The sequence below is a fragment of the Rattus norvegicus genome, chromosome 4 (genome assembly GCF_036323735.1).
Source record: "Rattus norvegicus strain BN/NHsdMcwi chromosome 4, GRCr8, whole genome shotgun sequence".
Classification (NCBI taxonomy): Eukaryota; Metazoa; Chordata; class Mammalia; order Rodentia; family Muridae; genus Rattus; species Rattus norvegicus.
This window is the reverse complement of record NC_086022.1, coordinates 119,278,898-119,301,526: the sequence shown is the minus strand read 5'-3', so window position 1 is coordinate 119,301,526 and position 22,629 is coordinate 119,278,898. Positions and strand designations below refer to the sequence as shown.

The window sequence follows — 22,629 nt, the reverse complement described above, 5'->3', positions numbered from 1 at the left end:
CGTCTGACAGGAAAGCTGGCTGGGCCTGCACCACTAAGCCTTCTGCCCCCCATCCCCTCCCCCTGTGTGGCTGTCCTGGAGCAGGGTCCCAAAGCAGCCTGTGAACTAGCTGGGTCCTCTAGGACAGAGCCTGGCTCTCAAGTCAAGATTGTGTGAAGATCCGTGGGAAGCAACCACAGCGCCTGTGAGGAGAGATTGATAAGCGAGCAGGTGCCCTGGCCCCCGAGAGGCCAGAGGCCCATCTGGGAAAGTCCTGAGGACAAGAGGAAACAGTATGGTTGTTCCCTGAAAGGAAGCACATGCATTGCTGGCTACACTTGAGGCTCCTGCAACTCTGTACTCTTAACCAGTGCTCAGAAGAATCAGGCCATCATTCCACAGGGCTCTGAAGGTCAGCACCACAGATGAGAAGTGGCCAAACGAGCTTGCTTAGAGAGGCCTAGCCCAGCAGCTCACCCGCACACAGATGCAGGGAAGGAGGTCATGTCTACTCTTCTGGCCCTGTGCAGGCCCTTGCTCTAGGCAGGAGCCCCCCGGGAACGGGCAGGAGCAGCAGTCCTGTCTTCTCACTGTTCAGCTGCATCTGCGTCTCTTCGTCTCTTCGGGAGAGACTTTGGTTTGTTCCCTGGAGAGGGCCCAAAAACTCCCAAATTAGCAAACCTGGCAAGCCCGCAGCTCAGAAAATAGTTCATCCTGATTCCATGTTTTTCAGGCTCACAGAAGCCTTTATTAATGAAGTCACAACACCAATATTTACCGTCTGCGGGAGAGGCACAACATGGGGGGATGGAGGGGGCTCCCCGCCCCGCCCCAGCAGGCCTGCCTAGGAAGATTGGCAGGTTTTCGGTTCTTCTAGTTCTTTATCTTCTTGATGGGGCATTCTGCTGGGATCTTCCAGGACCCATCCCCCACCCAACCCCAGTCCCCAGCCAAGCAAGGAAGGGCTCTCCCATCCTGTTTCCCCATCACTAGTACTGAAAGGGAGCCTCTCCTCCCATCCTACCTGTTCATGGACACCCCTCCCCACAACACTATTGCTTGGCAGGGAGAGCTGTCCAGAATTTAATACAGACTTAGCTGGGTTAGAACTTTTAAGATTTGAGGGATGTATTCATTTGATGGAGGAAGGGACAGGAGGAAGTCTTTTGGTTTCTGGAAATAGAAGTGGACATCAGCAAGACAGGCAGGGTAGAAAAAGGTAGGACAGTGGGACTTGGCCTGTGCTCTCAGCAAAAGAACCTTGCGTGCTTGGATTTCTGCCGCTAGCCCAGGCAATAGGAATGGGCCTTCAACAAGGATAAGGTGTCCGCAGGGTACTCACCAACATCCCAGATGGAAGAACAGCACAGGCCAGCAAAAGCCATGACAGCTTACTCAGGGACACTAGAAGCAAAGTAGGACAGGCCACAGGTGGGAGAGAAGCATCAGCACAGTACAGAATAGAGAGAGAAGAGACACTGTCAGGAGGATCAGAACCCTTCTGGCCACAGCATGGAGGGCCTTCTTCGATATCCACAGAAGCCACGTAATGTCTGTGCTCTTCCAGATAGCAGACCAGGACCAGAAAAGTAGCAGAGACAACTGGGGGACACTACACAGATTGATGTGTGACCAGACATCACTGTCTAGCCAGGAATAGATGAGCTGACTAGGAGAGACATGAGGTATGGATGAACCAGAGGAAGAGGAGACCCAAAGAGGGATCCAAAATGAAAACATAGGGGTTAGGGGGACAAGGAGGGCACCCCAACAGGTGAAGGAACAGATGAACCCAGACTGGAAGTGGATGAGTGTAGGAAAGAGGAGCTGGGGCAGTGGTTGGTGGCTGTCATTCACATCAGGATATGCTAGAATGAACAGTGGGGAAGCTCATGAGAGGTGAAGTAGAGGCAGCCTGGGTGTTGGGAGGGAAAGACTGTTGGAAATACAAATCAAACTTCTCCAGGATGGAAGGAATCGTGTCAAGGGGAAAGGACAAACAGACAAAGTAAAAGGCAGATGGACAAGAGTTCACTGGGCCTGCCTTGCCTTTCTTGGTTGGGTGGAGGTGTCCCTGAGCCACGATGACCTCAGCAAGCTCATCATCAAGCCCATGGGCACCAGGTGTGGTAGCTCATACTTACAATCCAGCACCTAGGAGGCTGAGGCAGGAGGATTGCTGTGACTTGGAAGCCAGTTTGGGTAACAGAGTAAGACCTTGTGTCTGAAAAAGAAACTAGGACAAGGGGGTGCTTCAGGTTCTTCAGGACAGGTGCACATCTGTGTGGGGGCTGGGCTTGGGACCTCCTTAACCCACCCCCTGGTCTCCTTCCCTCTGGATGCTCCTCAGCTGGAGTCTGCAGTCCCTGAGCGCCCTTGCTGACCAGCTCCTACCACACTGAGAACCAACACCCTGCAGCCCAGGTTCTACGGTTGAAGATGGATAGCTGTGTCGTTAAGAGAGAGATTTTTTTTTATTATTATTTCCCATAGGGAAGGGGGACATGAGAGGATCACTAAGAACTACAGCAGGACCTGGAAAATAAATTAAAAGAGACATGTCTCAGAACAAAGACAGAGACACGGAGAGCAGCTGGGGGGGCCGCAGGGATGGGCGGTCCACCCAAGCAGCAGGCTCTCCACCAGAAGGCTGAGCAGTCCCAGGCCTCAGCCAGCCCATTTTCTTGTCCCTCTGACGGTGATGGCCCCAGGCTCCAAGCCCTGTGGGGCCGTGACTCGACACCTCCCTGCAGCCTGGCTAAGGAGTGGCCAGAGTCCAGCGTGGGCCCCTGGAGCCCCGGCCAGCAGCAAGCAATGCTCTGCCCTTGTGGGCTCTCGACTGTTCCCCTAGTCATTAGAGGTGACATCAATGTCCTCCCCGTTGGCCTGCTTCGTGGCGATGCGCCACCGGTTGATATGGTGGGAACCCTTCTTCTTCTGCTCAGACTCCGGCCCTTCCTCCTCCAGCTTCTGCCGTTTGTATTTTGTCCTCCGATTCTGGAACCACACCTTCACCTGGGCCGGGAGGGAGGGAGGGGCATAGGTAAGAAAGCATCCAAGATGGCCTCCACACTGCAGCTGAGCTGGAAGTCAGATGGGGAACTGAGGCCATGCAGGCCAGGGTTCTCTTCCAGGCATCTGCCACCCGACAGGTCTGGAGGCCTGCTCTTCAGATGCAAGCGAGGAGGGGGCCGGGGAACGGACTGAGCTAGACATAAGGGCAGTTTCCCCAAACAGAGGGGGCAGGTATGGCTGCTCAACCTCCTGGACCCGGCCAAGGAGAGCATAACAGGCCAGGGCTCTGCCTGGGTCCAGAGAAGATGTAGCCATCCCCAGAGGGCCCAAAGCATACTCCTCACCGCCACATGAGACATCATGGCTTCATAGCCCAGAGGAGGCATCTACACCAAGAACATGGCCTACGACAGCCAAACTACATCTAAGTTCCCAGAGCCATTAATGGATCCTGTAAACTCACATGCTGTCTGTACTGTGTGAAAATGCCCTACCCACTTCAGTAGTAGAACGGAGCAGGCCAGAGCTGTGTGGTAGGGAACCCCAGTCCCTCAGGTGGCAGCTCCTCAGGGCAGTCTAAAATCCACCCTGATCATTTGACCTTGGACGGACACGTATGGGGAGAGTTCTGTCTGAGGTCTTATCCCACACACAGGGTCAGCTCTGTACCTCTTGTCCCAACAGCACTGACCCCCGTGGTCCATCTAGATGTCACAGGCCACACAAGAAACAGTCAGAAGAAAACCGGAGGACAGAAACAAGTGCTGATTTGAATGTAGGGAGTCCCTACTTCTGTGCCTGGGAGCCTTGCCTTGTGTGAGGCTTGCACAAGGGGGACAGCATCCTTCGTTGGCAACAACAGGCCTGTGGTTCTAGGCATCTCTAGGAAGCACCATTTAGTTCTATCTCTACGGTCCTTCCTTCTCTCCCAGCATTACTGGGTGTCCACAACACAGCCCTTACATCCCCCTATAGGTGGTTCCCCATGCTCCCATGCTCCCTTAGTACTCCATGCTGCTTTGACTGATCTCTTCACTCAGCCTTGTGGGCCAGCCAGGCCCAAGTCCTCCTTGATGCTGGCAGGACTCACATCCCTCATCCATAAGTGAGATGCTTTTGGGACCCTTTGTTGTTCCAAGGTGCCTCCTGGACTCCTGTGGGTAAGGGGTAGGGGATGTGGGGTAATGGAGTTGCATGCAAGCCCTGGTGTTTTCCTGGGAATATCAGCACGGCTTAAAACAAGCAGGGGCTGTGGCGTGTGGCTGTGCAGACAGCACTGGTAAGCTGTTTGTGAACAGTGATGGTGAACATTCCGATTCTGGCAACTGCAGTAACTGCTGGAGGGGGATCTGGAACTCATGGCAGGGCTGAAGGGAGCCCTTGCAGACAAGCACGCACAGCAGCAAAGCGGAGACTGGGCCTGGTACCCTGGCTGTAGGATGGCTTCATGCTGGGGATGTGCCAACCTCATATACCCTTTCTTCCCTTCATAGAGGCCCTTGAAGGTTCTCCTCACAATCCCTGCTCACAGAGGCCTCCACCGAGCCATCTGTCCTGCCACTAGGTTGGAGGTGGGAACGTTGGTGCTCAGTGTTCCAAATGCCACTAGCTCAAGACAAGAGAGCCGGTCCAGGGAACATCCCTGCACCCAGCTTTGGTGAATGAAGTCGGACAAGGGATGCCTTCCTTCCTCCTGAAGGCAGGGTTCAGGCTTTATAGCCTGTGTGCCTCTTCTCAAGTAGACAGGAAAGGATATTGGCTGCTCTGAGCTCAGGACTTCTGGATTCTGTGCCCACCTAAGCACTGGTGTTCTCGGCACACCCTTGGCAGTCAGCCCAGTTCCTGCCCTCTATCCCAGAGCATACTGTGAGTGTGTCAGCCAGTGGGTGGACGAGCTTGCCCTGCCTTTTGTGAATGACTCAGAGCTGTGTACAGGACAGCATATCTGAGTCCAAGTGGGCTGGATGCAAGTGGTTTCAAGGGGGCAGTAGAGAGCACCCAGAGACAGGTCACTTTCTGCACCCCATCCTCAAGTCTCACGGAGACTGATGATTACAGTGGCCTGTAAGGGACAGACCTAGCATGCTATCTTGCCCGTCAACTCTCTCCCAAAGATGGAAACTACCAATGGCAGAGTAGAGCCCAGGGATAGGGCAGCATCCTGGTACACCACTCAAAAGAGAATCCCGACTATTTGTTTCCGTAAGAGAACTAAAGTCAATCGGGGCAGAACTGCAGTTCAATTGGTAGAGCACTTGCTTAGCATGCGCCAAGCCTTGTGGTCTAGCCTCGACACCACATAAAGGAGAAGGGATAGTACAAGTCTATAGTCCCAGCACTGGGAAGGTAACGGGTAGAAGGATCAGAAACTTAAGGTCATTCTCAGGTATATAGTGACTTCAAGGCTAGCCTTGGTTACATGAGACCCTATTTCAAAAATAACAGCACTGGGGACAAGAAAGACACCCCCACCCCCTGGAATAGCCCTCTTCATAGGCAGCCTGGATGTCTTCTGCAGAGCAGCTCTGGGCTGGGTATCCAGACACTGCTTATAAATCCTATAATAGCAGGGACAGTTGTGACGTCATAATAGTACAGGAGCCAGGATGAACAGTGTTGGAATAGTGCAGTCATGGCCATGGGTGAGACAGAAGGGAATGGACCTAAACACCTAACAAATTTGTTCCCTAATTTTTATTCTCCCACCCCAATGCCAATGTATAATCACCTCTCTCAGCCCCCACACCATGCCAGAAATGGTGGCTGCAGGCCACCCAGGCACCACCCAGCTTGACCCCTATGGTTTGGGGGAGAAGCTCCTGTAATCACCTGAATCCCCATTTTACTGAGTATCTCCCAATTTCTTAGTGAAGTCTTCTGGGACTCCCCATTTTGCCCTCAGTTAGGTAACCTGGAACTCTTATTGGCCTTTGAAAGCCTGCTTGGATATATCTGGATTCCAGGGAAGCTAAGCAGTGTCCTCTCTGGCTTTGGAGTTGAGTCCCGAGGCCCAGAAGACCTGTCCAGGTATGGCCATCCAGTTGTACGGAGGTGGAGTAACCCAACACTGTACTGCCAGCAAGTGGTGCCAGGGACAGGTCTGGGAAATGGGAGGAATCAGCAGAAGAGGGGCTGGAAGGGATCAGAAACAAGGCTGGGAGAGAGCTCAGTGCTAAAATGAGGTCTTTTAGTGGATGTGCTTTTGCAAGGGGGGTTTCGTTGGTTTGTTTTGTTTTGTTTTTTTTGGGGGGGTTGCTATTTTGATTTGGTTTTGTTTTGGGTTTTCTGAGACAGGGTCTCACTATGTAGCTCTGCTTGGCCTGGAACTCCCTAAGTAGACCAGGCTGTCCTGAGCATCAATTCTTCTGCACTGCTTGGTTTGGGAAAAACCGAACCATCTTGGCTAGCTTTAACTGCCAACTTAACACACAATAGAATTTTCTGAGATGATAATCTCAGTCGAGGACTTGCCTAAATCGGATTGGCCTGTGGCCATATCATAGAAAACTCTCTGGATTTTTGATTAATGTGGGGAGGCCCACCCACTGTGGGCGCGGCTGTTCCCTGGGCAGGGGGTCCTGAAGTATGTAAGGAAGCTAGGGGAGCACAATCCTGCTTGCCCTCCAGAGAGCAGCATCCTTCGAAGTTCCTGATGCACTTCTTTGGCTGTGAAGTGGGTTGCTTGGTTAAAGGCTACCTTGTGTGGAATAGCTAGGTGGCCTACTACCTGCGAATACTTGCTTTGACTTCTTGTCTTGGCTTCCCTCGGTGATGGACTCTAACCTCAAATTGTAACCAAATAAACTCTTTCCTCCCTTGAGTTGTTTTTCTGTCAGGATATTTTAGTCGCAGCAACAGAAATAAAACTAGACTAGTTAGATTTGTACACAGGAATTTGAAGCCAGAAAGAGAGCACAAGGAAGCAAGAGAGAGTGTGTTAACCTCTTGCTGGAGGAAGCTGGAGAGACACCCTTTGCAGACAGGTGGTTGGGGTGGGGGTGGGGGTGGTTCACCTTGAGTCAGGCAGGATGAAGAGCAAGAAATGGTTCTGAATGGGTCAACACAGCACTTCCCCAGAGGACCAATCACTACACGCTATGGTGGAAACACACATGGGTGAATTCTTGAGTGAATAGACAGTGAGTTTACAAATAAGTGGGAAACAGCTCCTCTTAGTATTTTGGAGACCACCATTAACTTTTGAGTCATCTGCTGCTCTGAACAAAAGAGGGGTCATTCCACCTCGCTCACCTCACCTCCAATCTCAGGCTCTTAGCCCCAGGTGCCTGTATACTTCCCCGCACCCTGTCCCGGCTTTCAGAAGTCCAAACATCCCTGTCAAGATCTTGCGACTCTGACATGGGAAGTTCCTCCTTATGTTCTACCGCTCTCTCTTCTACTTTAATTTAAACATGTCTTCTTAGTCTGTCGGCCTCAGACATAAAGTCCTTAGAATAGACGGCAGCTTGGAGACATCAATCACGCCACCGCCACCGTTCAGCCTGCTCTCTTCCCTGCCCTCTCTTGGGGGATCCATTTCCTATCAATTGATCATGTCAGACTTCCTGCTCTCAGTCAGATCAACCCTCATTCCCCCAAGCTGGGGTCACCCCAACTCCTCCTGCTCCCTCCACCCATCCTAGGTCCTCTCCCTCACTGTACTAAACTCATCTGGCCTGAGTCCCAGCATCTCAGAGTCTTGCTTAGCCTCTCCTCAGTCCACCACATGGGACTTCCAGGCTATAGGAATAAGGAAACACTGGAGTCAGGACTTAGAAGAAGGGGTGTCTGGGTTCGATCCCCAGCTCCGAAAAAAAAGAACCAAAAAAAAAAAAAAAAAAAAAGAAGAAGAAGAAGGGGTGTGTCATCCCAAAGCCACAGTGAGTTACTGAGTTACTGTCAAACTTTTCCCTAAAACCCAAGCCACTTGGATATCTTCTGCTCACCCATCCCTCCAAAGGCAAACATTCCATGGCAGGAAGCTCCCACCCTGGATGTCGATGAAGAAAACCCATAGGTAGGTAAAGACCTCCCTCTCTCCCTGCTCTCAAGCCTCAAAATGGAGTCTGGTCTTGACACCTCCATCTCCACTTTAATTTGCCCTCATCTAATACTTGTGTGTGCCCCTCCCCCATAATCCTACACATTCTTCCAAACCTTCCAGCCCAGAAGCCTGCTGGGGACCTCCCACCTATCAGGTCTCTGATCTCCCTCATCCTGAGCTGTGGCTTCAAGAGGACCCAGTTACTCACCCTATCCTTGTCCTGCACGAATGTAGGACCGTATACTTTAATTTAACACACTAATCAACAACCAAGAGCGTTTTCTGTTCCTGTCCTGCAGGTATGTATAGACTTATCTATATCTGCAGCAGCTTCCGCCATTATGTGAAGACTCTCCAAGGCCCAAGACCACATTTCCTGCTTTTCTCACAGCTCAGCAAAAGTAAAAGGCAGACAAGGTCTAGAGACACTGATGGTCTATTTGATTCTAGGGGCTACTGGAACATGTAATTAGCCAAGAACAGCACTCATCCCCATGTGGCCTGTGACTGCCTACTGGCATCTGATGGGTACCCCAGGTATTGCCTGGCCTCTTGGTGTCCATGGAAACCAGCCTGCATGTATCTCATATGGTGGGAACACACCCTCACGGTGATCGAGGTGCTGTTCTGGCCTACGTCTAGATCTGCCAAGCAGCCACATGAATGCAAGCTTGGATGAGCGCCTTCTTGGTCCCATCCCATTCAGTACCACAGTCGTAAGAAGCAAATGATTACAATCAGAAGGGAAAACTGGCTATGGCCCAGGACCCATCCTTCCACCCCTTGGGCCGAACACCTCCCCAGCCATCCCAGCACGAACACCACTCCTAGCTAAGCCACACAGCTCAGTACCAGGTAGCTCAGGCTACCCAACACCTGAAGCTGGAGCTTTACCAGCACAGAGTCCTCCTCTGAGACTTATCTATAGCCTGTCTTTGTGCCATCAAACCCAACAGTCAGCCATGACAGCAGGACCGAAGGGGAAAGACAGTGAAGGAGGAGCCAAGGAAGGGGGCAAAGAAATAATTCATAAAGCTGGCTGAGTGTGTGAGATCAAAACAAATGTATCTGACCGCTCAGGGTTGATTGAGACAGGTCTCAATCTGTCTACAGATTGACACAAAGCAGGCCAGCTTCAGTATAGCGTTTCAGTGACATCTGCTTCTACCTCCCAAGTGCTGGGATTATAGGTGTATGCCAGTCTGCCTGACTGAAAAATTTTCTTACTTTTATTTTATGTGTATGAATGTTTTACCTATATATGTGTATGTACCGCAAGCATGCAGTTCCAACAGAAGCCAGAAGAGGGTGTTGCATCCATTGGAATTGGAGTGACTGTGAACTGCCCTTTGAGTCCTGGGAATTGAATCCCAGTCTTCCGGAAGCACAGCCAGTACTCATAACCAGGGAGACAACTCTGCAGCCCTATGCCTGGCTTTTATTCAGTATGTATTTACTGAATATCTGCTCCATGCCAGGCACTGTGCTGGATCCCATGAGAAAAAAAATTTGACCTCTGCCTCCCACAACCAAGATACTCAGACCTGCAGTTCATCTTAATTCCCCAGTGAGCTGTGGGAAATGTTTCTTCCTTGGACTGCATCTTGGATATCCTAAGAGCATCTCCTGGGTATTCCTGTATTTTAAGATCTCCTTGAGAGTGGCTGCAGCTGATCTACAGATTGACATATGGACATGACAGATAATTAAGTCACAACAGCAAAATGTGATGGGTATTAGGAAAGGCAAGGGGGACACCGTGGGAGAGTGGAGGGGACACACACACACACACACACACACACACACACACACACACACTCTACAGGAAAGTCAGAAGTAGAATGTGGGTAGTGAGCCTCACAAATTCAGGGCTGGAGATGACCCTGGCATTTATTTCTTCCAATCACAGCAATGTGACAATGGAAGCCTGGGAGGAGCCAGAGCCAGAGCTGAGCTGGCAAGATAATCGTCAGTAGGTAGGAAGATGTCAACAGTTGCCAACAGCTCTCTAGAGATGGCTGGTGGACAGAAGACAAAATGGATGAGACAATCAACAGATGGGTACATGGAGGTTATTGTTAAGAAGAAAAGCATGTAGTTTGGAGAAAACATAAATTTCCCAATTTAGGGACATGGCTAAAGAACACAGACAGATACAAGTTGCTAGATAAAAGACAGTTACATGTAAAGGGCAGAGCACAGAGACCTGGCTGACAAATGTAGGTATCATGTTAGAAACGCAAAGCAGGAAGCTGACTGGAGCACCACATGCTTGATGAATAGCAGATAACTGAAAGTGACCGTTAAGCTTGAACGGCAAACACTGAGGGGTGCATGGTGAGCTAATTCTCCAGTGTAAGTCCAAAGAAGTTACAAGGACAACAGAAGGGAAACAGTGATGATACTGAATGTGGCAGGAAGAATATCGGCCTAGGGAAAACCTAGGCGGGGTCTTTATTATGCTATTTGATGTATTACTTTAAACAAAGAGAACAGACCTGAGAGGGAATGGGAATGGCTGTTACTTGGGCTACCTCTAACCCTCAAACGTATTCTCTGGATGAAGAAACAACTGAGAGAGGTCAAGCAACTTGCCCATTGTGCACAACAGGCAGAAGTTCCATCTGCCTGACTTGGGCACTCTGCTTAGCTCACCTCTCCGCCTCAGGGTCTTTATCTGGAAAGGCAGAGCTACAAGAAGTTCTCAGTTCCTTCAGATATTCTTTGATGGGAGGGGGAGAACACCATTCCCCTGGGAGCAGGATTAACCAAGAGTCCTGAGGGTTAGCAGAACAGACACATTGTATTCTTCTCTTTGGTTCTGTTCTAAAAGCATGATAGAAATGTCTGATGATAGAAACAAAAGCAATAAACAGCCTATCAACTATGAACTGGCATTAGGAGAAGCTAAAATTGACAGGAAGCTAGATTCAGTTTGAAAGAAAAATTAATTAAACATGTTCTCACTGTGCTGAAAAATGGAAAGTTTAAAAACAATGACAAGATTTCAACAAGTGCTAATCTGTGGGTGGTAGGATTATAAACTGTTTTGTTTTCTTACATTCCTGCAATTAACATTTAATAAATATTACTTTTTTACATGAAGCTAATTATAAACACCATTCTTAAGTTAACACCTTGTTTTAAACAATAATCGTAAAGCACTGTTTGCCAGGAGGGAAAAGAGGTGTTATTAACTTAATTTTTTAAACATTGCTTTCTTTAAAATGGTTTTTAAAACTAACTCTGTTGCTCTGTAAGATTTGTTCAGTGAGAGCTGTCAACTAGCAGCTCTAAAACCCCTTCAGGCCTGTGGTGGCCTGGAAGGAGGCCCTGACTCAACTGTTTTATGGGGTACCAGACACTGTATCCAAAATACCAGGACCAGTGGGTGAGATCAGTTTAGGGAACTGGGGTGCAGGAAGGGGCTGTCTACCAGACTAGCGCTCCCTGTTACACCAGCATTTAGTGGGAGAGCACAGGCAGACCCCTACCTGCAGAGGGCCTGTAAACCTAAATTAGAAAGACATCCAATATAGCAGCCAGGCTGAGAGTCCCTCAGCTGCTTCTGTCCTCCTTCACAGGAACGGACCAAATGTTTAGTGGCACTTTCACACGGTGTTCAGGTATGGCAAGGTGCTTACAAAAAACCCCTCATGTTTGCCTCTTTACTGATTCCCTAGACATCTTTTTTTTCCTTTAAATAATCAAGTACTAAACCCTACATGGGAATTATAATGTCACCGTTCAAAACTCCCCCAACACAGTGGAGTTTGTTCTCTCAACACTCCACAGGCCTTGCCCTTCGTGCATAGTCCTTAGACACTCTTGGTTGGAGGCTTATCGCGGAAAGGTGAACCACGACGAACGAACGAGCCACAGTTTCTCAGAGCCCTAGCAAATGTCTAGTGCCTGCATCCAGTTAGAAGCTGGTCTCTTGTTGGCTTATTTCTTTGTTGCAAAGCTGACACTGGCTTTCTTTGCCCAGACACTGCAGGTACTTGAGGTCAGAAGAGGTCTCCCCGGTTTTGCCAGAGCCAAGAAGACCCAGACCACTCCCACAGACTTGTGGGTACTGTGTCATCTAGACTGGAGAGGGGTTAGGGATGTTTGCTGCCTGGGCGCACCACCGACCAAATTCTGCCTACTATGCTTCTGGTGGGATCCTTAGCGCTGATTATAAGCTCAGAGAAACTGGGCGATTTGACTTATATATGCTATCCAGAACGCAGGAGACAGAGACTGGAGGATTGTTCAAGGCCAGCCTGGGCTACACAGTGAAACCAAAACCATGTCTCATTACAAAACAAGACTCTTGAAACTTAGCAGGGCAAAGCCAGAGAAAGGGTAGGGTTTCCAGGGAGCGACCTAGATGCCGCAGGTGGCTTTTGGAACCGAGGGGTAGAGACACCTGCACCTAACCGCCCACCTCCAGCACCCCGAGGTTGTGGCCGGAGAAGGCAGGAGAATGCTCACCTGCGTCTCGGAGAGGCTGAGGCTGCCTGCCAGCTGCTTCCGCTCGGCACCCACCACGTAGTGATTCTTCTCAAAGGCTCGCTCCAGCCGCAGCAGCTGCGAGGGCGAGAAGGCCGTGCGAATCCGCTTGGGCTTGCGCGCGAAGGGCCCGTGCAAAAGCAGCCCGTCCTGGGGAACTTCGCTTGCTGCAGCCCAGAGGCCACAACAGCACACGCAGGTACAGATAGAGAGAAGGGGCGGGGTGAGTAGCAGGCCTCTGCCTCGGGTCGCCCTGCCACCTCTGTAATCCTGACACTTCCTCTGCTTCTCCCTTTTCCCTCGCCGCTGCCCTGAAACCACACTTCAGAGCTACCCTCAGGGAACGACTAGCATGATCCACTCGTGAGCCCAGGCCTGATGAGGGCCCAACAGGCTCAAATCCAACGTTGCCAGGGGCAGCAGAAAGGCCAAGGAATGGTAGAAGTCCCTTAGGCCTTTTCCTGCGCCCTTACGATGCTACCTCCACCCAGCCCCCAAAGATTGATTAGCTTTTAAATTATTTTGTTAAAAATTATAAGTCCCCTTTCCAGACTAGCTATAAAGAGGACAGGGCTGGGGCTCAGAAAGGTAATGTGTGAAGAGTAAGGCTGACAGGACCAGAGGTCCTCCAAAGATTCTAACTCCTGCTTAAAGTACTCCTGCAGCTAAGTGCTCAGGTTACTACAACCCTGCTGAAAAAATCCTGCTGTGGGCCTAGGCTCCTCCACACAGAGGCGAAAGCAGGCCAGGTCCACCAAGAAGGCAGGCAGACCCTGGAGTTCTCAAATCTACTTCTCTCTGCCACTTCCTTCTCTTGTCAGGCCTTAAACACGGTGAAGGCAGGCCCACTGTGAAGGAGGGCTGGAAGAGTGGAAGCCATTCTCATGGGAAAGTCTCCTCCTTTCTCTCTGAGTAGTTCTGAGTTGAAAGAACATGGAAGTAAATTATATATATATATATATATATATATATATATATATATATATCCCATATATACATACAGATATATTCGTTTCCCTATGGGTGTGTGTAAATATACCCTCTAGCATCCCTTTTGTCTTTTCTGCCCATTACTGTATAAGATTTCAGAGAGTGGCTGTCCCTTGGCAAAGCTCCCACACTCCACTCCTACACTCAAGAGGACTGAATAAGACTGGGGTGGTGGTCAGGAAGTATAGAAGTCAGAGCAGGCTTCTATCCACAGCTCTGGCTTGGCAAGGCCCCCACTGGGCCCTCACACAGTTGCACATTCTCAAGGACTCAAAAAAGGCCTGAGACTATCCCACACGGGTCCTCACACACAGGCTCGTATCAGTTACACTGACCCAACAATGCAGAGCCCTAGATGGGATGTTTTGACACAGAGAGCTGCTGGGATTGACTGATCCAATTAATTTCCTCAGAGATGGCTACTGACTGGGTTGACTCAAGTGGACCCTATTGCTTTATTCTGAAGACAGTAGTCTGGACAATTCAGATGAGATCTCCCATTTCTAGAAAGAGCTATGTAAGTGAAAGTCACCTCATGAGGTGCCCTTGTTAAAATTCAGCCAGTAGACTGACTGTATCCCTCTACTGGTCCCACCTGCCTCTGGGTTGGACTGTCTTTGGGCTTTGGAAGTCTATGCCAGTCAACTGGGTTGCTGGAATATTCTTTGGGACATAGTTGTCTGGGATTGACCTCCCATCACCTACACGTTTTAAGTGATTGGGTCTGCATTACTATACAACAGGACAAGGGGGTGTCACTGAGGAGTATAGGAAGGAGTCTCCCCCTAAGGTTGGTGCCAAGAGCAGACCAGGATCTATCAGCCTGATTGAAGAAGGGGGATAATAGAGGAACCGTCAGGGAAGGTGGTCTGCCAGAAAGAGTAAGAGGGGAAAATAAACAGTGAATAAGAAGACTCAAAGCCTTGGTGAGGACCAGCTGGAAGTCCAGGGGAGGTGAGAAAAATGGAGGAGAAGTCTGTATTGAATAAATTGCTTTGAAAGCCCACATTGTTCAGAGTCCAGGTAAAACCCCAACGGGGGGGGGGGAGTTCCTCTGGACAGATGAGTCAGAGAAGAGGTTGTGGGGAAAGGAATGTCTATCTCAGCATTCTGTCTGGCCTAACCTATACAGCAGTGAGGTCGCAGTGTGGAGGTCCACGCAGGATTGAGGAAGTGGGATGCAGAGGTGTGCCGGGAAGTGTGGAGCAGAGAAAGCAAGGCTGGGCTCTGTGGCAGTGTTCTGTAACAGCTCAGTGAGGTGCTGGGGAGTGTGTCAGTCACCTGTACCGTGGGGGAAAGCCCTCCCTGTCTGTTTAAACCCCACAGGATGAGGAGAGCCTGAACTAGCTTTATCCTGACCCAAAGTGTCTTTGCCTCCACCCTCCAATCTTGCTTGGTTCCGGGGAAACGGAAGGGATGTCCTGCTGCAGTGGTTAGCATGTGCCCCAGTATGTGTTCATATGCATGCAGTGAATCACAGGGTCTTCTTGACTCAAGTACGAAAGAAGCCTTAGGCTACAAAATCATCCAAAATACTGATAAATTAAATACCAAAGCCTTTTTCCAGTGAGAAAGATGACGTTTAGCACAGAACCAAACATCCGACGATATTAATCAATGGGTACAGTTTCCCTAATGACAGGGATGTCGTGGTGTCTTGTATTGGACGCCTCTCTTTTTGACCCATAGGAAAGGGTACACCTCTCCCTACCACCTCCAGAGGAGCCTACACAGTTCCTGACTGAGCCACAGGATAGACCAAGCTTGAGGTGGGATGTAGCCTGTTTGGACGAAGTAATTCCAGCCTGTGAGAAAAGGTGTTAGTTTCAGACACCCGTAAGAAAGGAACACGAACCCATCTTTCCCTGGAATTAGGAGTTAGGGTGTGAAAATCCCCCAATCTTTTTCTCCAGGCCGCTGCAAAGCGATGGCAGGGAGCTAGCAGTGGAGATAGTAGGAACCAGGAAGCGGAAAGTGGGAGCAAGAATCCGAAGCGCCCTGGACTGGAGCTGTAGTCCTAAACGGAGAGGCCGCATTAGCTACAAACTTGGAGGAATGGCCTGGAGCTAGAACCTGAAGCGGTCGACAGTAAAGCGGAGATTGCTCTTCCCTCCTCCTCCTGCCTGAACAAAGGCGTCCTTTGATGCTAGTGCCCACAACCGCAGCAGGGTTAGCCGGGCTGAGTCTCCCTCCCTTAGTCCCCTTCAAACGTAGCTTTCCAATTTAGAAAGTTCTTGATCCCTGGGAAAGATCTCCGAAACGATGCCAACCTCGCTTAATCTTCGCAGGTTCTTCCCGTTTGGCCCCCAGTTCGGAGGTCCGGACCGTGCACCCTGGCTTTTCCTCTTTGCTTAGGGGAGAAGCGGCTTCTAGGCGCCACCGGCTCGCGGTGCCCGAGAGCGCCGCGCACAGAACGCGTACGCGGGCTCCGTTTCGTTCTTGTAGGGTTTCGTTTCTTGTATCAAAACGGGACTGAAGTGAGCATCGCGGAGACCCGGTTCTCCAGAAAACACGGCGCCGGAGGGCCTGGGACGGCTGGGTTCTTAGCCCCGAGACCCGGTGGGATCTGGAAGAGGCGGCGTCGTCGGGATGTGGGCTGCAAGACTGCGGCACTTCGGAGTTGGAAAGGGTTGATCAGCACCCATTGGACTTCCGAGTTCGCAAGCGCGGTCACACTCGGATCCTTCTCCGCGTCGAGACGCGGTTCTGGAGAGAAAAAGCCCACGGTTTGTGTAACTCCACAATGTATCCGCTGGGACCGATGGCTCAGAGAGCAGCGGAAATTTCCTGGAGGGTTTTGCGAAGAAAGTATTGACCTCGCCTGCTGGGGATGTTCCGAGCCTGAGAGCTGATCTCTCTCAAAAGGCACCTCCAGCATCGGGCGAGCGGGATCAGCGTGCCGGGCACCAGAGGTGTGAAAGGTGGAGAGAAAAATGTGAGATTCCGGACTAAGGGCCGGAAAAGCCCCATCCAGAAAGCATCTTGAGTATGCTGAGACACTGGACTACGCTAGGAGCCCTTAGCATCCTGTGTTCCAGGGTCCTGGATCCTTCACCAACCCAGGTCCCTTTTGCGGTGGGCTCACATCCTGGACGAATCGAAACTCCTCCAGTGGGCCCAAAGCTGAAGATAGAGCCCCCCACCCGGGGGGGTAGTTAGCTAAATTTGAATAAAACCTCATTTTAGTAGTAAGCATTGATGTTAAGGAAATGTTACCTAAGGCAGCTAATATCTTAGGCTTTTCCGCTCCCGAATTTTTTTTTTTTGAGGAGAAAACTATGCCCATAAAAATACGCGCCGAAGTAATTAAACTATTGAATACACGGGAATTTCTCGGTTAGTATATAGTGACTAGGTAAGACTTGGCTCATTGTCAAATCGGGGTCCTCTCCGAATAGCTTTCTCCAAGTCAGTTAAGCGATTATAGCTAAAGAGTCGAGAAAAAATGTTCTTTTATCGTATAAATAATTGTATCACATATCAGATTCACTTTGGCCGTGTAGTTCTGGCTTAATGTCAGTGTAGCTCCTGGAGCCGAAAAGCCAACCTGGTCTTATTTTTGCTGCTGTTTTACGAAACGCTTGATTTACCTGCACGTAAAGTCTATATCAAAGTGGGAACCAAACAATTGCTATAGGAATCAAGGCCAACCTTTTTCTTTTTCTATTTTTTTTTAATGAAAGAAAACTTCAGATCCAAAGAAGAAAATTATGTGCAATGAACACAACTCTCCTTTCTTTAGGAAAGTCAGATAACTGGTGTGTGTGTGTGTGTGTGTGTGTGTGTGTGTGTGTGTGTGTAAGGCTTTTGGAGGGGTCTTAATTAGCAAACCAGATGCGGTTGCAGTCGGGGTGGGGTAAGACTAGATATGACCTTAAAAGCCCTCCTCCGCCAACACCCACTCAAAAGCACGGTCCTGAGCTCTAGCAACCGGGTGGGCTCCTGGAGGAGGTCAGTGATGAAGAAAGCCAGTTTGCTTTTCGCAAGCCTTTTCCACTTTGGGGCGGAGAGGGCACATGTGACTGGGAAAACTCTGGCCAAGGTTGCCGAGAAATGTCCCAAGAACTCTGAGTGAGCACACGAGCACACCATGCTGCCCTGCTTCCCACAGATCCAGGGAGTGCAGGTGGACTTTCCCCTGCCCCGACGCGCCAAGAGTTGCGGTGACCAAGAGAGCGAAGTATGGTCACAGCTCAAAGCTCTGGCACAAGAAGGACGGAGGGCCAACATTTTCAGGGATAGGACTGGTTTAGTCGTAAAGATTAAGGCTGGCCACAGGAGGGTCTGAAAAAGCTCCTAGGATGCTCTTAGTCTTCTGTCCCAACCGGCGTGGCGGTCCCAATCTCACTTCTTGGGTGAGAGACCAACACAGCCGACCGCAGGCTAATCGCCCGCTCACAGTCAAGGCTGATCCCTAAGCCTTGTCCCCCACAACTTCTGAACAGCCCCGCCGCCGCACTGAACCTCCCCCACATCCCCGGGTCACAAACACAGCGAGGACACTCACCCTGGAAGCGGTGACCAAAGAAGCGATTCCGAAGCACCCAGGGGTAGAAGTGAAGAGGGTCCCGATGCTGGGCGCTGAAGAAAGAGTGAGGGGGTTGCAACGAGGAGGAGCCCAGCTGGTGTGCCGGGTGCACCGTCAGAGCCGGGTGGTTCATGGCCTCTGGGAACACCAGCTCCGGCCCTCCGTAGAGCGAGCGGCTGGCGCCCGCAGCTGCAGCGGCAGGGAAGCCACTCACGAAGGCCGTCTCGGCTGCACTGGGGTGAGGGTAGTTGAGCGCCGTGGGCCTGAGCGGTTCTTCTGAGGCGGCCACAGCCAGGGGATGGGAGCCCGCGCCCCCGCTGCCAGGACTCCCGCCGGTGCCACCATCCTTGGCTACCAAGGACTCTATGGTGAAACCCCGCTTAGTCGCGGGCTGGAACATGGTCGCTGCCGCCGAAGAGGAGTGAGGTAGTGGGGCTCTGGGGAACGCTCGGTGCCCCGGCGCTGCCGCCGTGCGGGGTGTGCACCAAGCCTGGCACATGCACTCACGCCCGCACCCTTCACCTCCCCCGCCCGCCCACCTGCCCGCGCTGGGCCCTTGCGGACCAGCCAGGAGCGGGGCGGCGAGGGGCGTGCGAGAGCCCTAACACCGTGTTGGGCCACTGCGCACCGCCTGGAGCGTGGTCCCCGCGGCCCAGCAGGCAGCTCCCTGCAAACGCCCGGGCGCGGGCTGCCTCTGCTACTGAGAACGGCTTCTGCGGTCCTCCTGGCTTTCTCCCTTACTAGTCAAGCTGTGACAGACCACCGCCCGAGATCCTCCTAGCTCTGCTGGGCCAAGCCTGGGCTGCAGCTCAGCGAGGAGAGAGTTAGCGGGCACCTGCCCCGCGCTCCCCCATTGGCCACAGCTCACCTGCCCCAAGGTGGGGGGCGGGGCGGGGCGGGGCGATGGATGGCGGGTGGGGGAAATACAGTCCCCAGTCGGAGGCAAAAACCGGACTGGAGGATTGGTGCTTGATCTAGTGTCCTCCTCCCCTCCACTCGGCATCTTGATTCTCTGACTTGAGAGAGAAGCCTTTAGCCTCCGCCACAGGCTGCTCTGAGCGGGACATCTACAAAGCCTGGGCTTGAGAAAAAATACCAAACCCTGTTCTAGCGCGTACCGTACTTGAGACCCCTCTCTTCGTCCTGGGATGTCGTTTCAGTTCGTAGAGAACTGGGGTACAAGCTTAGGATGGGTGTTTGGGGTCTAGCCTAGATTGTCCAGAGAACCTAGTCCACGTTCGCCTAACCTAAGGGCAAGGGAGACTCCTTACCCACCATCAGCCTCTGGAGCTATTTTCTGAAACCGCAGTCATGCTTCTGAAAATTTGGATTTTATGAATTAGGGGAACAGTGCTTCAAACGGGATGCATTCTTTTCTCAGGGGCCCGGTTCTTACTGTCCGAGGAGGAGCACAGAGCCCATCGCCACGCAGCTCTCCCGCAGCAGCTCGCAGCGTCCCAATGCAGCGGAGCCCACAACGCAGCGACTATCTCCCACCGGACCTCGGGGCTTAAGCTCAAAGTGATTTCCTTTCCTCCGGCTCCAATAGTAGACGACAAGGCCAAAATGAGGTCTCTGGGTCACTATATTCTAAATTGGAGCTGGTCTTGCTGTCTGCGTGGTTCTCCAGGGAACAGGCCAGTGGTCCCTGGGTGGCACTGGCAACCTAGCCTCTTGGACATGCGACCTGCGACCTGTGACTTGCGACCGCGGGGCAGTGTCCCAATCTGTTCAAGTTAGTTTCCATAGCAGGCGTTAAGCCCGGAGTACAAGAGGGCAGTTGACCATTAGAACCTGTACTCGGTAGTCTATCCACCCCAATCTTCCAGGGTGCTGTGGCTCCTTTAGGGCTCTTGATTTGGGGCTCCGGACCCAGTCAGTTCTTGCTCGCATGTGGAGGGAAGGATGGGGGAGGGAGGCGAAGAAAATTCTGCTTTCTAGTCGCTGCCCTGGGGAGTCCAACTGGCCACCGCACAACCCAAGTGCTCACCTCCTAGCTGGGCCTCCAGAACCCCAAAGGGCAGTGGGGTCTACATCTCCCTACAACTATGGGGACTCCAGGCCAGGTCTTGCAGCGGCCCGCCGGAATGCCAGGAGCCTTGGTCCGGAGAAGCGCTCGGGGCGCCCTCACAGCTACAAAGCGGGTTAAAGTCTATTTTCCACTCGACTGCTCCGAAAAGCCCCCGCAAGCCTGTACCATTCCGGCCCCCTTGGGCGAGGTGGGGAGGAGGCGGCGAGAGGGGACTGAAAAGGGACCGCACCTTGCAGCCCTTCCCGTCCTGGATGACCCAGGGCCAGACCCTTGGATTTCCTACTCTATCAGATTCAAGCTATGCACCCTGTCTCTCCCTGCCTTCTCCTAATCTCTGCTGCTTCCTATGATGCTTTCTCGACCCCCGAACCCGGTACCTGTCTCAGACTGTCCCTTTTCACCTCCCGCTTCCTCTGTCCACATAAGGACCAATCTTCCCCTCTTTTCCTTTGCCATATCCTGGGTGGCGGCGCACGCACGCGCGGGGCGGTGAGTGTGTGTGTAAAGTGGCAGAGGTGAGGATCTGGAAGATGGTCTCCTTGGAGCAGGGTCTGAGCAGGAATGCAAGTTACACTGAATAAAATTGTCTAGATTTAAGCTCTGGTTGTGTGTTGGGGGCAAACAAGCGCTGGGCTCTATAGGGGGGGATGACAGAAGAGGTCCCCTTGCTGGTCTTTGTGAATCCCACAGGTCATCCCTAGGCTTTTGTTTCATGTCTAGTCTGAGCAGTAGCTAAGAACTCCTTGGAAGGAGGAACATCAGACCGGAAGCTGGGCTGTCCTCACCATCCCAGCCCTGCATCTAAAGTGCCTGCTCTGGTTCACGTCTGCTCCTGGTCAGCTCTTCACTCACCTTTCCTCCCTAGTCCTCCCCTAGAACTCACTGATTCCCTTCTGTCAGTCCACAGGCATTAATCCCCTGCCTGGTTTCCTCATTTCTGTTCCCCCAAGGGCCTCCTCTTCCTAGCTACTCCCCTGCAGCAGCTGGAGAAGTGGCCAAGCTTCCAACCCTTTCTGGATTTTGCAAGAAAGTTCTGACCTTCACCCAGTTCTCTCTTCCTGCCCCTACCCTGTCTGCCCCTCCACAGCTTGCAGACCTCTCCTAATAACACCTTCCTTTACCAAAGTACCCTCCACTCACCTCCGACTTTATCCGATCCTGTGGTCTCCCTTCCCATCCAAACTGCTGGGCTCTGCAGGAGATGGAGGCCCAACATACACAGTGTGAGCTCCTACACTCCACACACCTGGCTGGCTGTGTCAGCTCACTCCACATCTGTCCAAACTTTCCCTCGATTTCTTCAGAGATCCTGGCTCCTACTCTGCTGATCCAACCTCAACCATCTGTACTCTTCTGTCTGTTTCTCTTCCCTCAGTCTCTGAGATGGCAGGGACCAAATCCAGACTCTTTGTGTACTGGACCATGAGACTTGATCAGCATCCTGCCTCCAATGTATAGCTTATAAGTGGCAAAGGTTCTATGGAAGTCTGCAAATATTAAATCAGTAACACATGGTGCTCAGGCCAACACCCCACTCCACGGAAGCCTTGTGTAAAAGTCACCTGGGTAGCAGCTACTCTCTTCATTGGGATAAACTAAGGGAGCATCTTCAAGACTTCCCTTTAGCTTCAGGTAGGGGTGCAGTGTCTAGCCAGGCCAGGTGATTTCTCCATCAGAGTCTTGACTACGTGGGAAACTCCATCCAACATGGTACCCCCCTCCTGTTTTCATCTCCCCGTTTATTCTCCAATTGTCCCCCTTCATGTCTCCCACTCTTCCAAAGATCTTTCTGTCATGTTTCCCTCTGTCTCTCGACTTTTCTTCTTAATCATCCACCATCATTTCTTCTCTTTGAAACAAGGTCTCACTGCAGAGACCTGGAACTCACTCTGTAAACCAGGCTGCTCTCACACTGAAAGTGATTCTCCTGCCTCTGTCTCCTGGGAACTGGGATTCTAAGCATGTGTGGCCAAACCAGCTGACCCTCCAACTTTCTGAATAACTTTAGTCTCTGGCCAGTTCTCTCACTTCCTCTCTCCTCACATTCTCACAGTCAGACCTCTACCCAATCCCAGCAGAAAAGCGGTTTGCAAACCTCCGGAACATGCATGAGCATGTCCTTGCACACTCATGTGTCCTTGCACACTCACGTACCCTCTTGGAGTTATTGTGAGACTAAGTGGGTTACAATGTCCACATGGTAGACCTGGGGCAGTGCTCAGCACACAGTAAATCCTTAGTAAACGCTGGCTGCCTTCTAGAACTGTCTTCTCCAATTTGGAATCCAGGAGGCCACATATACTAATTAGGTGGATAAAATGTTGGTGGCCCAAATTGAAATGTTCTGAAAATGTAAATATGTAACTTACTTGAACACACAAGCAAGAAGCCCATCCATGTAAAATAATATACATTGTATTGGGTGATTGGGTATTAGTAATTTTAAAATGTAAAAATTTTACTTATATTTTCTATATTAGTTGTATATTAAAATGAACATATCAGGTTAAATGAAATTTCCTAAGACTTTTTTTTTCTATTTTCCTT

General features: G+C 51.3%; 1 protein-coding gene and 1 long non-coding RNA gene across 2 annotated transcripts; one reads left to right on the top strand and one right to left on the bottom strand.

The window, feature by feature from the left end:
• Positions 1–704: 704 nt before the first annotated feature.
• Emx1 (empty spiracles homeobox 1) lies at positions 705–18,835 on the bottom strand. Its single transcript, NM_001427580.1, has 3 exons — positions 18,030–18,835; positions 12,515–12,699; positions 705–2,994 (listed from the first exon to the last, which is right to left on the bottom strand). Exons 1-3 carry the CDS (start codon positions 18,547–18,549, stop codon positions 2,827–2,829), a joined length of 873 nt encoding a protein of 290 aa, NP_001414509.1. The 5' UTR covers positions 18,550–18,835; the 3' UTR covers positions 705–2,826.
• On the top strand, positions 18,798–20,679 carry LOC120102324 (uncharacterized). The gene is made up of 2 exons (XR_005503677.1): positions 18,798–18,928; positions 19,432–20,679. It is a non-coding gene; the product is annotated as an uncharacterized LOC120102324 (long non-coding RNA).
• The last annotated feature ends 1,950 nt before the right edge of the window (positions 20,680–22,629 follow it).

What these genes read in the sequence shown, in the direction of transcription:
- Emx1 (NM_001427580.1), bottom strand. Translation starts at nt 18,549, where the DNA reads ATGTGCCAGGCTTGGTGCACACCCCGCACGGCGGCAGCGCCGGGGCAC. An exon ending in CTTTGGTCACCGCTTCCAGG is followed by an intron (nt 12,700 to 18,029) that starts GTGAGTGTCCTC and finishes TCTGGGCTGCAG; the next exon opens with CAAGCGAAGTTCCCCAGGAC. An exon ending in TCAGCCTCTCCGAGACGCAG is followed by an intron (nt 2,995 to 12,514) that starts GTGAGCATTCTC and finishes CTCCCGGCCCAG; the next exon opens with GTGAAGGTGTGGTTCCAGAA.